This window comes from Saimiri boliviensis, chromosome 10 (genome assembly GCF_048565385.1).
Source record: "Saimiri boliviensis isolate mSaiBol1 chromosome 10, mSaiBol1.pri, whole genome shotgun sequence".
NCBI lineage: Eukaryota > Metazoa > Chordata > Mammalia > Primates > Cebidae > Saimiri > Saimiri boliviensis.
This window is the reverse complement of record NC_133458.1, coordinates 107552424-107566524: the sequence shown is the minus strand read 5'-3', so window position 1 is coordinate 107566524 and position 14101 is coordinate 107552424. Positions and strand designations below refer to the sequence as shown.

Genomic DNA, 14101 nt, shown 5'->3' with positions numbered 1-14101 from the left:
TAAATACAGCTTCCACAAATCCTCTGCTACCCGCCTGGCATCAAGAGAGCTTCCGGTGAATGGCTCCCACGAGATACTGGACTTTAGCATGGAACGGAGTGAGTTTCCACGTTTCATGTTGTACATAATTACCTGTTCAGCTAGAATAGTTCAGGCTTCATTTTCTGAGCTCAGAAGTTTATGTGCCTGAACATGGATGCTACAGGAACAAGAGTGAGCTCTCATCAATTCAGCATTACTGTGGAGACATGAAACAAACTAGTAAGTACAGCTGTATTTTGTTTTTTAAACAATTTTGTGACTTTTAGGGAACCACATATTTGGGACAAAAATCAACAAATAAATTTGAATTACACTAGGCAAAGAACTGATTATTTTCAAACATGATTGACATTCAATATCCAACTTTCCAAAAGAAGACATCCATGTGGCCAACAGTCATATGAAATAAAGCTCAACATCACTGACCATTGGAGAAATGCAAATCAAAGCCACAATGACATACCATCTCAAACCAATCAGAAGAGTTATTAATAAAAAGTCAAAAAATAGATACTGGTGAGTTGTAGAGAAAAAGGAATGTTCATACACTGTTGGTGAGACTGTAAATTAGTTTAACCATGTGGAAGAAGACAGTGGGGTAACTCGTCAAAGACCTAGACACCATTTGACCCAGCAATCCAATTACTGCATATATACCCAAAGAAAAATGAATCGTTCTACCATAAGTCACATGCACTCATATGTTCGTTGCAGCACTATTCACAATAGCAAAAACATGGAATCAACCCACATGCCCATCAGTGATCGACTGGATAAAGAAAATGTAGTCGACATACACCGTGGAATACTATGCAGCCATAAAAAAGAATGAGATCATGTCCTTTGCAGGAGCATGGATGGAGCTGGAAGCCATTATCCTTAGCAAATTAACCCAGGAACAGAAAACCAAGTACACGTGTTCTCACTTTTAAGTGTGAGCTAAATGAGGAGAACATATACACCGAGGCCTGTCAGAGGGTGGAGGTGGGAAAAGGAAGAGGATTAGGAAAAATAATAGGTAGTAGACTTAATACCTGAGTGGCAAAACAATCTGTATAACACACCGCCGTGACATGAGTTTACCTATGTAACACACCTGCCTATGTACTCCTGAGTCTGAAAGTTAAATTTTTAAAAAATTTAATGTCTATTACAGTATTCTTTATATTAAACGGCAATGTGTGGAGTGGGAAGTGTCTTGACAGAATTCAGTATTTCAAGGCTTACTCTTTGACTACCCAAGACTGCAAAAGGCTACATTTTCTTCTGGTGAGACAACGTTGAGACACATTGCGTTCAGATCTAATCTCTTAACTCCCTGATCTTCAGCGTGTTCAGTGTGTCGGTAAACATGAAGCCTCCCCAGTGCTGTAGTCATCATCGTACGTACAACAGGTGGCTAAGCTCTGGCTATAGAGCTGCAGGGATAGATTAGGAAGTTAACTCTCAAAGCAAGTCATCTTCAAGCACCCTATCGGCATTATCAGCAGTATAGGCAGTATTTCAGTGCTTTGCTGTTTAGTCAGAGTTTTGTACTCTATCACTGTTGTAATGTTCACATTTGCAAAAGGTAATACGTACCCTTTAAAACATCTTTGCCTTTTCTCCTATTATCTGAGATGCTAGCAACTCCATGAAGCAGAATAAGGGCAAACAAATGATATAAAGGGCTGAAACTCAATGAAGATGATAAGCTCCGCAAAGGGTATTGCAAAATTGGCTGTTTGCAGGCCAACAGGCAACATCCCCATGGAGGCAATTTATGCTACCTCTGTTTGATGGGACTCATAATATTGACTTACCCATTAGATGTGGACTAAATAAAATAAGCAGATAAAGAGTAAAGATTTGCTAGGAAATTATTCAACGAGTCACTTCAAGAAACAGCTTTCAAAATGTCTCTTAAACTGTGATGCCCATTATCCTAATAATTTATTTCCCAATAATTTCATGGGAAAAGAAGGAGGGTCTGTGGTCAGATAAGTCTGGAAAACACTGATTTAAGCAAAGTTCAATAGGTCTGTTTCCTGCAGGTCACCTCAGAGTCTTTACTCCGCTAACCTAGGAACTCATCCAACAAGTTGAATTTAGCAGCTACACTGTGTATGTAACTGCAACCGTTGCTGAGATGTGACTCTTGGAGGGAAAATGTTGTGTGTGTGTACACGTGTGTGCACATGTGCAGAATCTACCAAATCTCAAGGAAAAGGACTATGCTGGGAAACTGTCCTATGAAAGAGAATAGAAACCTGAAGACTTGAGGCAGGGATAGCATTTATGAAAGCAGCTGATAAGGACTGCTCACCAAAATGGGTAGCTCTTTTGTGGGTTGGGGAAAACAATAATTTTCCCCCACCCAATGTGCTGCATTTTCTAATTTTCTATGAACGCTTTCTAAGAAAAAGCTGAATGAAGAACATTTGCGATGCAGTCAGCTCATTAAGAAACACGCACTTTTGTGGAGATAACGTGCTGTCCCAGGAGACGCTCTGCGAGGAGCCTGAGGTTTTGGATCGGAGCTGCTGAATGGTTTCTCAGAGTTCTAGAATGTTTGGAGCTGCACCCTCTAAGATGTCGAAGCCATCAGTAACTGCTCCAAACCACTTTATGGGATATAATGCTGTGAGTTGAGACCTGAGGGGATTGTGGTCCTGTTCATGAGTAATTACTTTTCTGTTGCCTGTAGGGGGGTCAGCAATAGCAGATGAGTAGCTGAACAGTGGTTTTGAGTAATAAAACGTTCTTTTTTTAAAAGTAATGCTTTCTGTTAAACTCTGACTATATCTCTCTACTGGTATCACAACCCAGCTTTCTTTTTGCCTTCTTTGTTGCAGTTACATATGGGGCTGATGACTTTAGGGATTTCCATGCAATAATTCCCAAATCTTTCTCTCGTAAGTATTTACCTTGCTTCTGGAAAACAAAAGCATGCCTTCATCTCAGTCCATCATGTAAATATCGTGTGTGCATGTTCCTTCATTAACGCCTTTCTCACGCTTGAAAGAAAGGAGATACATTAAATATTCACTGTTGTATTCGTTAGACACCTAATATATCATTTATGGGTATTTATACCATGACATGCAAAAGGAAGGTCTAGGCAGCTGTGCGGTGTGCTGGGAGCATGGCAGTGGAGTCACCGTGAGGGCTGGAGTTAGAGTAGCACTGATGGGACTGTCTCTTCGCTGGTGCTGCTGGAGAGCTTTGAGATTACTGTTGTGATGATCTTTTTATTGAGTGTGAGCATAACATGGCCATACTTTCAATCACCAACGAAGAACTGAACGTGGTTTCAGATAGTTTTTACAATTTTGTAGGACAGGAGAAAGAGACAGGCTCTTCATCTGTGGCTTTGGAGTATTAATTTCAGAACTGAGAAGAGAAAATTGCAGGCCTCCAGGCCGTTTTTTCTGTGGCGCGTCGCCGCTGGAGCCAACGTTCTGTTCATGCTTAGTGCCCATAGGACCTTCTCTGATCTGAGCTGTTAAACCAACAACAGATGTGAATTTCATTTTTCTTTTTTAGGTATTGAGAACTGATAAATGATAAATATATTTGAGTAACATCCTCAAAGGAGTACTTTAAAGAACAGAGACTGCTTTTTAAAAATGTATAGAGAGCTGAATATTTAAAGTCACACAAGTTGATGATCCCCTTAGGATCTGTATTAGCAAATTCTCTAATACTGTAAAGCAACATCAGAAAACAGGTCGCCTTTGTTAACACTGTGAAAGTCATAATTACAGGCTCTAATTCAAAAGTGCCAGTAACAGTTAAAGACATTCTTGTTATCAAAAAACTATCTGGTGTCTAAGGAATTTAATAGTATCAATCTAAGTGTACCCTTTTGCTATAAACTAGATTGGCTGCTTTTCCAGTCTATGAAAGTTACAGAATCTTTCTTTTACTGATATTTCTTTGATTCCACTTTAAACAATAGCTTGATACCAGGTGTCTATGTATGTACCTGTAAATGCTTATATGTGTGTATCTGTTTACATGTAAGCTTATATGAACATATAGAACATTATAGTATTGGGCAGAGAACTAATATTGATCTGAAGAATCATGTTGTTGAAGGGTTTTGAGAAGTCAAATGCACTAGAGAGTGAGCTAATGCATCCTAAAACGTGTTTCTGTGAAGTCTGAGGAAGGTGTCAGCCAGAGCATATTGAAGTGTTGAAGCAGACTCCAGTGAAGACTTCAGACTGTGAGAATCACTGCATGTACATATGTATTATTATGATACTTACGGTTTTTATAAAAGATGATATACACTTGGATACACTTTCTGTCTGTATATTTATGCAGCTGTGTCCATAAAGTATTGGTGTCTCTCTTTGCCCTTCTTCCCACTGTTGGCATTGTGACTGTCCTCTTCACACAAGTGGTTAGTTGGTCTTGATGCCTTTCCCCCAAAACAGCAACCAAACTGTTCTGGGCCAATATCACCACCTTGTGGTCATAATGAAGAATTGCCCTCTTTGCCCTGAACACCTCTTTTCTTCTTAAAAATTAAAAATAACCCCCTTTGACCGTCTCTACTGTCCTCATTCCAGTCTGTGTACCAAGCTGCTAGAGGAAAGAAAATGGTCTATATGATTGTAGCTTGCTCTTTTTTAACCTGTTTATCTTTTTACTCTCTTGCCTTTCTTTTCTCTCCCTGCCCTTATTCCATTTAAAGTTCTTAAATTGCAAATAAGGAGAAAAGTATTTTCTAATAATGCAGCCTGATGGGATGAAAACAACCATCTACATTTTAAATGATATTAAGTTATACTAAATGGTTCCATTCACCTTAAAATGCTTAAAAGTCTTATAAATCTCTTTTAGAGGCAACGCAAAAATATCTCTATGTATCTCCTCTTCATCTCAAATTTTCATTTAATCACCGTGATTCAAGAGATATCTTATTTTCATTTCATTTGCTTTTTACTTGCTAGTCCCATTGTTGCAAGAATATTTCTGTCTACCAGTTGTCAAGTAAAATATTGAGCATTTCAAGCTTACGTGGCCTAAACGCACACTGGAGTGACTATTTCGGACTATCTTTCCAATGGGAAAATGCATTCTGAGTACCAAACATTTACCTTTACAGTAAATACGAAGACACATTCTAAAAAGGAAAGGGAAATTAAGAGGAAGCATAATTCCTTGGTCAGGTGGGGACTGACAGTGTGCATTATACCCATGCATTAAAAAATGTTTAATTATCCATGAGCACACACAGTGCCTGGCACAGATGCGGGCCTCTTGGCTCCTGTTGGCATCTCAGTTCCTTGAATCATCCAGATTCTTCAATCCAAACTTCTCTGTCTACCAAGGTTCACCTTCCATACAGGGGTGTGGGGTCTCTCTCAGTCTACTGTTGGGTGCCAATGACATAGGAGACCTCCAAGATAGGACAATGAAATTTGGATGTTTCCCAATTTTACGTAGCACCTGAGAAGGAAAGCAGCTCTTGACTAGGACTTTGAAAGCATCCACTCTTCATATTTATTGCTGCGTGTATCGAATAATAAAATTGGGCTCTTGTCCATTATCTCTTCGTCAATGAAAGAGCTCAGGGTGGGCCTGAGCCAGAGTGTTCTGGGGAAAGAGAGGACCAGTCTCCACTTCATGTTCTATATTTAATCAGTTCATTTCAGCACCTTACTGAGTTTGGCATTTTTCTAAGTCATGGGGTGGTGGGGTTACAAAATATTTATCAGTATCTTTCCTGTCTTCAGGGAGATGTACCATTTCACTGAAGCAATACCACAGCTAAGCAGTTCCAGCTCCGAGTACCAGAGGAGAGAGTGAGCGGTTTAGGAACTTACAGAAGGGCATGGCCAGGCAACTCGGGCCCTGGCAAATGTTCCATAGAGACAGCATCCATAGAGCTGGACCAAGCACAGTGCCTGCAAGTCAGGGGCAGGCAGGTTTATGGAACTGATTCTGGGGCAGGTATGATCAGCACCATTTAAGGAATGGCAGTTGTTAGGAAACTGAAGGAATTTCTCATATGTCATTTTCAACAGAATTAAGCAGGAGCCTTGCACGTATCCCTCTGGGTTGGCTCCGGGGTATTAGGAAGCTGCCAGCAGGTGGGCGGCTTCAGAGGGCCATTCCTTCCCACCTCCTCCATCATTAGTGGAAGCAACAGCTGGTGTCATTGTCTTCTGCAGGATGATGGATTTCAAAATGAAGGGAAGGGCCCGCAAAATTCACAGTCTCGCAGAGCCTCCCTCACAAGTGGATGTGTTCACTGCCATCAACAGCCCAAGCCCCACTTGTTCTCTTCTTCTAGGTAAAGGGAAAGGCCTGCAAGACAAAGGCCCTGAACTCCTCACCCCTTGAATGGGAGGCATATTGGTGGAGGCTGTCACACACCTACGGTGGCAGGCACCTGCCATCAGGGCTCCCACCAGCTTCCAGGGCTTGCTCCTCTGCCCTCTGTGTGGACGCCTTCCACCGCTGCAAACCTGTCTCTCAGAAGAACCCCTTCTGGCACTCACCTCCCACTTGCCTCTCCTGGGCACCTTCTTCACTCTCAGGGGCCAAACCGAGAAAGTGTGAATCCAGTGCTACCAATCTTGCCCTCAGGAGTTAGTTTCATGCCCCACTAATTGACGTTCTTCCAAGCCTGCACCAGCCTGTGCTGCCCTTTTTAAAGGAGGCATACATATGGCCCAGCTGGTACAGAAGATTCTAGATTTCAGTGAGTACAGGACTCCATGGCCCCTTCTTCTGTCTTTCTTTTTTCTGTCCACATCTCTGATTGAGCTTACCTTCAAGGGAAAACCCCAGAAGCCTTTTTCACACTTAGACGGGAAGCCAAGACACTCTCATTCTGGGCTTGTGTTTTTAAAATCTGTATTTTAAGTTCCCAGGTCCTTACATTTATGACTAATGGGTTTCAGATTTTGAGATCCAGTCTATAGTTGCAACTTATGAAGATAGTTTCAAGCCCTGATTTCTGTCCTCTACGAAAACCGTAAGCAAATTGTTGGTATTCTCCTCCTAGCCAGATAAGAGACCCCCATTTTCCTGGACGGCCTCCTTGGGTGGACAGAAGTCTCTTGATCTCGTCTATGTAACCAGCACCCAGTCTGCATTTTTCCACAAAGAAACGAAGACCTTAACCCTGTTTATGGGAAATTCACACACTGCTTGACTCTAACTTGCCCCTTGGGGACAGTATTGGCCACTCTGTTCCCGCCAAATCCTGCCGGCACCCGGCAGTCATCCAGTCCCTGTCTTAGACTTCACAGGCCTTTCCTGTCATAACATGGCTTAGAACTTGAATAACGCTGGAAGCTTCCAGCCCTGGAACTCTCGGCATCTGCCATCTAACTCCTGTTTAAAAGGTGTTGAGCATTTGCTAACACGGGCTTCTCTGTCCCTTTTCCATTGTTTTCGGTTTTTCGCCCTCGCCCACAGTAATCTGTGGATATTGTCTGCATACTCATTTTTAGAAACCTAGAGCATCTCAGTATCCTTAATTTTCCTCTTCGAACTCTACCTCTTCCTGAGTTGATCATCCCTACTGCCATTCCTACAGACCTGTGTGACCAATTTTCTACAGATGTCCTTACACCTAGCCATCTAGGTGGCGATGTAGGTACCTGTCTCTAAGATTGTACTTGGTATCCACATTGATCTCAGGACAGTACGTGATCGCCTCTTGTGCCTTTTGAGCCTCTTTCTCTTTTGGTTGTGTTACATCTCTCAGAGACCGCGTCACGAAGGCTAAGAAGGACAGAGTGCTGCTTTCAGCCACCATTTGTCCAACGAGTGACTCATCTCCAGGCTTCTGGCTTAGAGGATGTCTGTGATATCTAAGGCGGCATCCATCGTGGGCTTTCCCCACGCTTCTGCTTCCTTCCTGACACATAGCTTTGCCTCCTCCTGCAAGCAGCCTGCTATGGCAGCGCTGCTGCTCCTGATGCCAGAAACCCAAAGGTCGTGTCCAAAGCTTCCCCGCTGTTCTGCTCCTGCCTGCACGCACCCACACATTCATCAACAGCACATGCCATAGAACATGCCAAAGAATCCCAGAAATACTCGTTCTTAATGATCCAGGAGAACAACTGATAGCTTCTGGCAAGTCCTGGTAGGCCATATGTGCCCATGGGAAAGCAAGAGTCAATTCTCTGTAGCTGGTTGCCTCTGCATTTACGAAGTCAAGCTGAGTAGGGGAACATGCCGAGGGGATTATCCCAATGCCCATTCTTCTGCGTGCTGTCCTTTTTCTAGCCTCTGAAGCGCTCAGTCTGCACGTTCGCTATGGCCCCTGTCTTAGCGCCTGTATTTGAAAAACTTGCCACACCCATCTCAACTTCCTCCATTGTGTTCTTATCTCATTTTTTAAACAAGATAAATGATTAAAAATATATATTTTTTTGAGACAGCATCTCGCTCTGTCATCTGGGCTGGAGTGCGGTGGTACAGTCTTGGCTCACTGCCATCTTCACCTCCTTCAAGCAATTCTCCTGCCTCAGCCTTCTGAGTAGCTGAGATTACAGGCGCATGCCACCATGCCTGGCTAATTTTTGTATTTTTAGTAGGAACGGGGGTTTCACCATGTTGGTCAGGCTGGTCTTGAACTGCTGACCTCGTGACCCACCTGCCTTGGCCTCCCAAAGTGCTGGGATTACAGGCGTGAGCCACCACACCCAGCCCTAAAAATAATCTTAGATTAAGGAGTACGCAGATCTTTGCAGCCTCATGGTGTTTCCAGAGCAGGCTCATGTAGACACTGGTGAGCAAGGAGGGCCTAGAGAACTGGGTTCCTCCCGAAAAGATGCACAGCTTCTACCTGACAGTACTGATTGGAGAGAACTCAACGGTCATTAAGAACCATTGCCCCTACAGCCAACCAGCCTCACCTGCCTGCCTGTCTCCTTTATTTTCCAAGAATCTCATTCCTGGCAGTGGGGAGAGGCTAGCAGGAGACTGCTCAGGTGCTCTGAGGCTCTGATCCTCAGAATCTGAAGGGGAGAGCATTTGGAGAATTCCCACTGCTGGATTTCTCAGGATGATCCTGCATAATGCCAGGATCTGATGGAGGAGACAGGCAGCTCTGTTCAGCCTCTGGAGCATCCTCCCTTCAGCGCTCTCCAAGTCCACCATGTCCCAGTTAATTCATTTCATGTCCTTAATCATCTGTAAGTCATATCCCTAAAGAGCTAATGGGAAAATACTAGAGTACAGTCAGCCCTCCGTGTCCATGGGTCCAGCCTCTGCAGATCAACTCACCATGGGTTGAAAAAAACAGTATTCGAGAGACACAGAACCTGTGGATATGGACGGCGGATTTTTTGTATCCATAGATTCTCTAGTGCCAATTTAGGGACTTGTGCATCCATGGACCTTCAGAAGTTTCGGAACCAAGGCACTGCAGTTACCAAGGGATGGCTGTATAAGGGGTTAGGAATTTGGATGTTGGAGCCAGGCTACCTGCAGTTACCTTCCAGCTCTGCCACTTGCTAGCTATGTGACCTTAGCAAGTTGTTCAATCTCTCTGTGCCTTGGCTTCTTCAACTGTAAAACAGGATAATGATAGCATTGCCTTATGGAGTTGTGAAGGTTAAATAGCAGAGTGCAATTAACGTGCTGTGTGCTGTGTGCCCAGCACGTGGTGTTGGGGTTAGGTAGAAAACCACTGGAACCACTGGGGGTGAGCTTCCACGTGCCATGCCCCAGCCCCTGTTCTCAGCTGACTTTTCATCTGCCCTGTTAGGCTGATGCTGTAATAATTTCCATTTTCATGGATGAGGAAATCAAGGCACAGAGAAGTTACATGACTTGCCTAAGATCTCAGAGTTTCTAAATAGTGCAGCTAGGACTCCAGACCAGGTATTTTTATTGCAGTGTCTGGATTGTAGTTCTCTAAATCAAGAGTAACTCACTGAATGAAATAAGCTGGGAGTATTATTAATCAAGTTGGTTATTTAAAACAATTGCTCTCAGTCCGCAGTGTGCCTTAAAATCTTTTGGAGGGTTCATTAAAACAGACTGCTGGGTCAACCCCTGAGTTCCTGAGCCAGCAGCTCTAGGGTGAGCCTGAGTCTGTGCTTCTAGCAAGTTCTCAGGTGATGCTGATGCTGCTTCTCCAGGGTCCAAACTTGGAGAACCATTGATTGAAAATGTTGATCAAAAATTAGGTAGGTTAGGCTGAGCACAGTGGCTCATACCTGTAATCCCAACACTTTGGGAGGCCAAGACAGATAGATCAACAAGCTCAGGAGTTTGAGACCAGCCTGGGCAACATGGCAAGACCCATCTCTACAAAAAAATACCAAAAAAAAACCAAAAAACATTGGCCAGATATGGTGGCACACAACTTTAGTCACAACTACCAGGTAGGTTGAGGTGGGAGGATCACTTGAGCCTGGGAGACAGAGGCTGCAGTGAGCCATGCCACTGCACTCCAGCCAGGGTGACAGAGCAAGACCCTGAAGACCCTGTCATATATATATATATATATGTATATGTATGTTTAGTCTTGATTTTCATCTATCTCATTGATCATTTTACTTGGCAGAATTTACCTATTAACTCTTAATAGTCCGTAACAATGATGATTAAAATGATGGCTTTCAGTGTAACTACAAATTCTCTTAGTCATTACAGTGTTGGATTTACCAATGTATCATCAGTCAGTTTTCTGAAGTGTGCAAATGAAATATCTCCTATCTTTTTTAGGAAGGATAATATTTGAACGACATAATTACCCTAAGATGTGTGACTTAAAGGAAACAGTAATGCAGAGTCAGTAGTGGTCATTATATTCAAGACACAAAAAGTTCACTTCCCACCCCCACCCCACACAAGCTAAGCTTCTTTCTCTTTGGAAAAAAAGAGATATCTACATTCATAAACTATCCCAATTAATCCTTCAGCAAGTAGAAGTGGTGGAAGAAATGACATCATTCCTTTAGAACACAGGGTTCGTTTACATTATTTAAGATAAACAGGAATTCAAATACTCATGTACTAAAGAAACAGATCTTCCAGAAATCTAAAGGGAACTGTGGTCAGAACTCTGAGCATTTTTGTGTTTACTGAGTTTTGTCCCAAGGTTTATTAATGTTTACATGGCACAAGGAAAGGTAGCATCACAAGTAACGGACGTTTTCAGGCTTGATAACCACTTATTAGGTGTTTTGCCAAACAAGTTCACACATCCTAGAGAGTTGGATTGTGTGACCCAGTATCCCCCCTCTAGGGCAAGGCGCACATCCGGTTGGGTGGAGGAGTTTGCCGTTCGCCTCAGACCACTCCTGAGGTTCCATGAGGCTGCGGATTGGTGGCGTGAACCTGCTTAAAGTGAAGGCCCAGTTCTAAAGTGGGAACTGTGTAAATACCTTTCTACCATGTTTTCAGACACTCGCCGTTGGGGTCTGTGGAGAGGGCTGGCAGATCCCCCTTTAACCCCAGGTACATCCTGAGGCATGCCACCAAAGCCTTCTCGAGGCCGAATGCACGGGGATTCCAGGCTGCGCTCCCCTTGGATTGGCCAAGAACGTCTGTTTAGCAGCTCTCCACGCCTATTTGACTGTCTTTTTGCTGCTGTGTTGTTTTGTTGCGTCTTTTCTTTTTTTTGCAATGACACTGAGTGGCCTCCTGTATTGTTTCTTTCAGCCAGTAATGTTAAAGTAGAGACTCAGAGTGATGAAGAGAATGGGCGTGCCTGTGAAATGAATGGGGAAGAATGTGCGGAGGATTTACGAATGCTTGATGCCTCAGGAGAGAAAATGAATGGCTCCCACAGGGACCAAGGCAGCTCGGCTTTGTCAGGAGTTGGAGGCATTCGACTTCCTAACGGAAAACTAAAGTGTGATATCTGTGGGATCATTTGCATCGGGCCCAATGTGCTCATGGTTCACAAAAGAAGCCACACTGGTAAGGCCTGGCTCGGTTTTTCCTTTAGTGGCCTGAGAAGGTCCATGGGGTTTGAAGGAGGAAAGTATCCTGTCTTCCTTGAGTGTTCTGAGCATGTTTCAAATTGACTAGTAGCTCAGTTGTTGCAAGCGATTGGTTCCAAGTGGTACTGAGTCATAGAGTTCTTATTCTGGTACAGCCTGGGAAAGGACTTCTCAACATATACCAATTCCACCCTATGAATAAAACAAGGGAAAAGTGAACAGTATCACATGAGAGGCCTGACGAGGGCCTGTTATGTTAACACGTACTAAGTAGTCTCAACTGAGTCCTCGGGGAACGTGTGCAAGGTGATCACCCTCCACAAAACAAAACAAAAAGTCCTGATACACCAAAACTCACTCCTCAAAATTTCCACTGAGAAAAATGTGTGTTTTATTTGTATTCAGACTAACAGGGATTGATTTTTAGAAAAAATCGTGAATGATGCAATAGTAGAAAAATCAGGTTTTCAGAAAGACTTCAGGTGAGCTTTCAAATGGCTTGCCCTCCCACAGGGGAGACTTTGAATCAGATGCTTTTATTGCCACTGGTTATCAGCTCAAATTCCTGAAGAACTCCCAAATCCCCTGTCTTGCTGAAAGGTTTACTGGAGGTATAAGAGAATGTCATGTTCTATGTCCAGAAAGGAAGGAACACGGGCACCCTAGTGTCAACGAGTCGTGCTCAGGCTCGCGGGAAGCCCCCTCACCAGGGGCGTAGTAAACATGGCAAGGCCCCGCTGGCCGAGCTCTGCCAGTCCACATGTCTCTAATAGTCGGTCACGTGGATGGAACTGTCACAGAGTTGTCCAACACAACTGTCCCGTCACTGCCGCTCATGATACTGAAGTCTTAGAAGTAGAATACAAATGACACACACTTATTTAACTGCAGGCAGAAGGTTTCTTACGAATTGAACAGAAACTTTTCTTCACGTGAGAAGCTGTTCTAAAGTTGGGTAAAACACAATAGATCGAGCACCTCTAGCAGTCACTGAAAGCTGGAACATGAAACATAGAGACCCTGAGCCATCACTGCCTCTGAGCTGGCATTGTCAGGTCATCATAAAGCTAGTGTTTGCCACTGCAAAAGAGGAAAACAATAGTTGAAAATCCTGTTTGAAAGGCCTAGCAGATTCTGTCAGATACCTCAGGAAAGGGATGATGATGACTTGAAATCAGACCCTGTGTGCTGTTTACGTGGGACCAAACAAAAATATGTTTATCAAAAATTAAGCAGGAATTCAGAAAATTCCATGAGCCAGAAAGCTGTGTTATCAGGAAATGTAGATATTTGTGGGGTGGTAATTTTTATATTTGAATCAGGGCAGTTTCCAAAATGATCTATTCCATTTGTAGTGTATCTGGAAAACTGTCAAAATAAGTTGATATCAATAGATATCCATCGTCAATAAAAATTCAACTTCTAAAATTAAGCAAACTTTGCTTTTTCGAATGGCCTCTTTAACCTCAAATGACCCAGTGAAATAGACCCATCACACTCAGCCCTAAGTGAAGCCAGCATGTGCAAGGGTGGTCCCAGCCTCGCCTTTGTAACGAGGTGGAAATTAACATGAAGGTAGGCTACCCTGTGATAGACACTTAACAGGATACTCCAGGACTCATGGTAATATATCCCTGATGAGGATTAGACCTCACAAATGAATTACTTTCCTATTAATGCATGTAAAGCCTGACTGTACAGTGAAAATTCTCTTAAATAAATATTTGATAAGTGACTCAAATTCTGGCATACTGTATTGCCAAAATATGATGACTGCCTGCCTTGATAAAAAGAATAATTACATTTAATGAATAAACCTGCCAAGTACAGATATGCCAGGTGGCACCTGCTGTTTGCTGCTCACTTCTCCCAACAAATAGCAGCTCGTTGCCACCTGTACACCAATAAGCTGAGTTTTTCACTTACAGAACAAATAACTTTCAGAAGTCAATTTTATAGTTTCTGCCTTGCCCTTTATTAAAGAAATAAACACACTTGAAGCAATGAACTCATGAACTGTCTTCATCATGCATTTCCACTTGCCTAAATATAGAGGGTCCCAGGTAGATACAGAAATACCTGGTTTGACCAAACTTAGTTTGAATAGCTAGACATGCTAGAAAGGTTTTCATTTTCTTGGGATCTGA

General features: G+C 43.1%; 1 protein-coding gene across 9 annotated transcripts in view; it reads left to right on the top strand.

Annotated features, from left to right (window-relative positions):
• IKZF1 (IKAROS family zinc finger 1) overlaps positions 1–14101 on the top strand; it is a 99819-nt gene that overhangs the window by 60462 nt on the left and 25256 nt on the right. For 5 of the 9 annotated variants that reach the window (XM_074379696.1, XM_074379697.1, XM_074379698.1 and 2 more), the window contains exons 4-5: positions 2877–2936; positions 11671–11931. The exons of 2 other annotated variants lie outside the window; for them this stretch is intronic. In XM_074379696.1, the coding sequence (XP_074235797.1) occupies positions 2877–2936; positions 11671–11931 (321 nt within the window). The remainder of the gene's footprint in view (positions 1–2876; positions 2937–11670; positions 11932–14101) is intronic. 2 more of the 9 variants (XM_074379699.1, XM_010341391.3) reach the window with 1 other exon arrangement.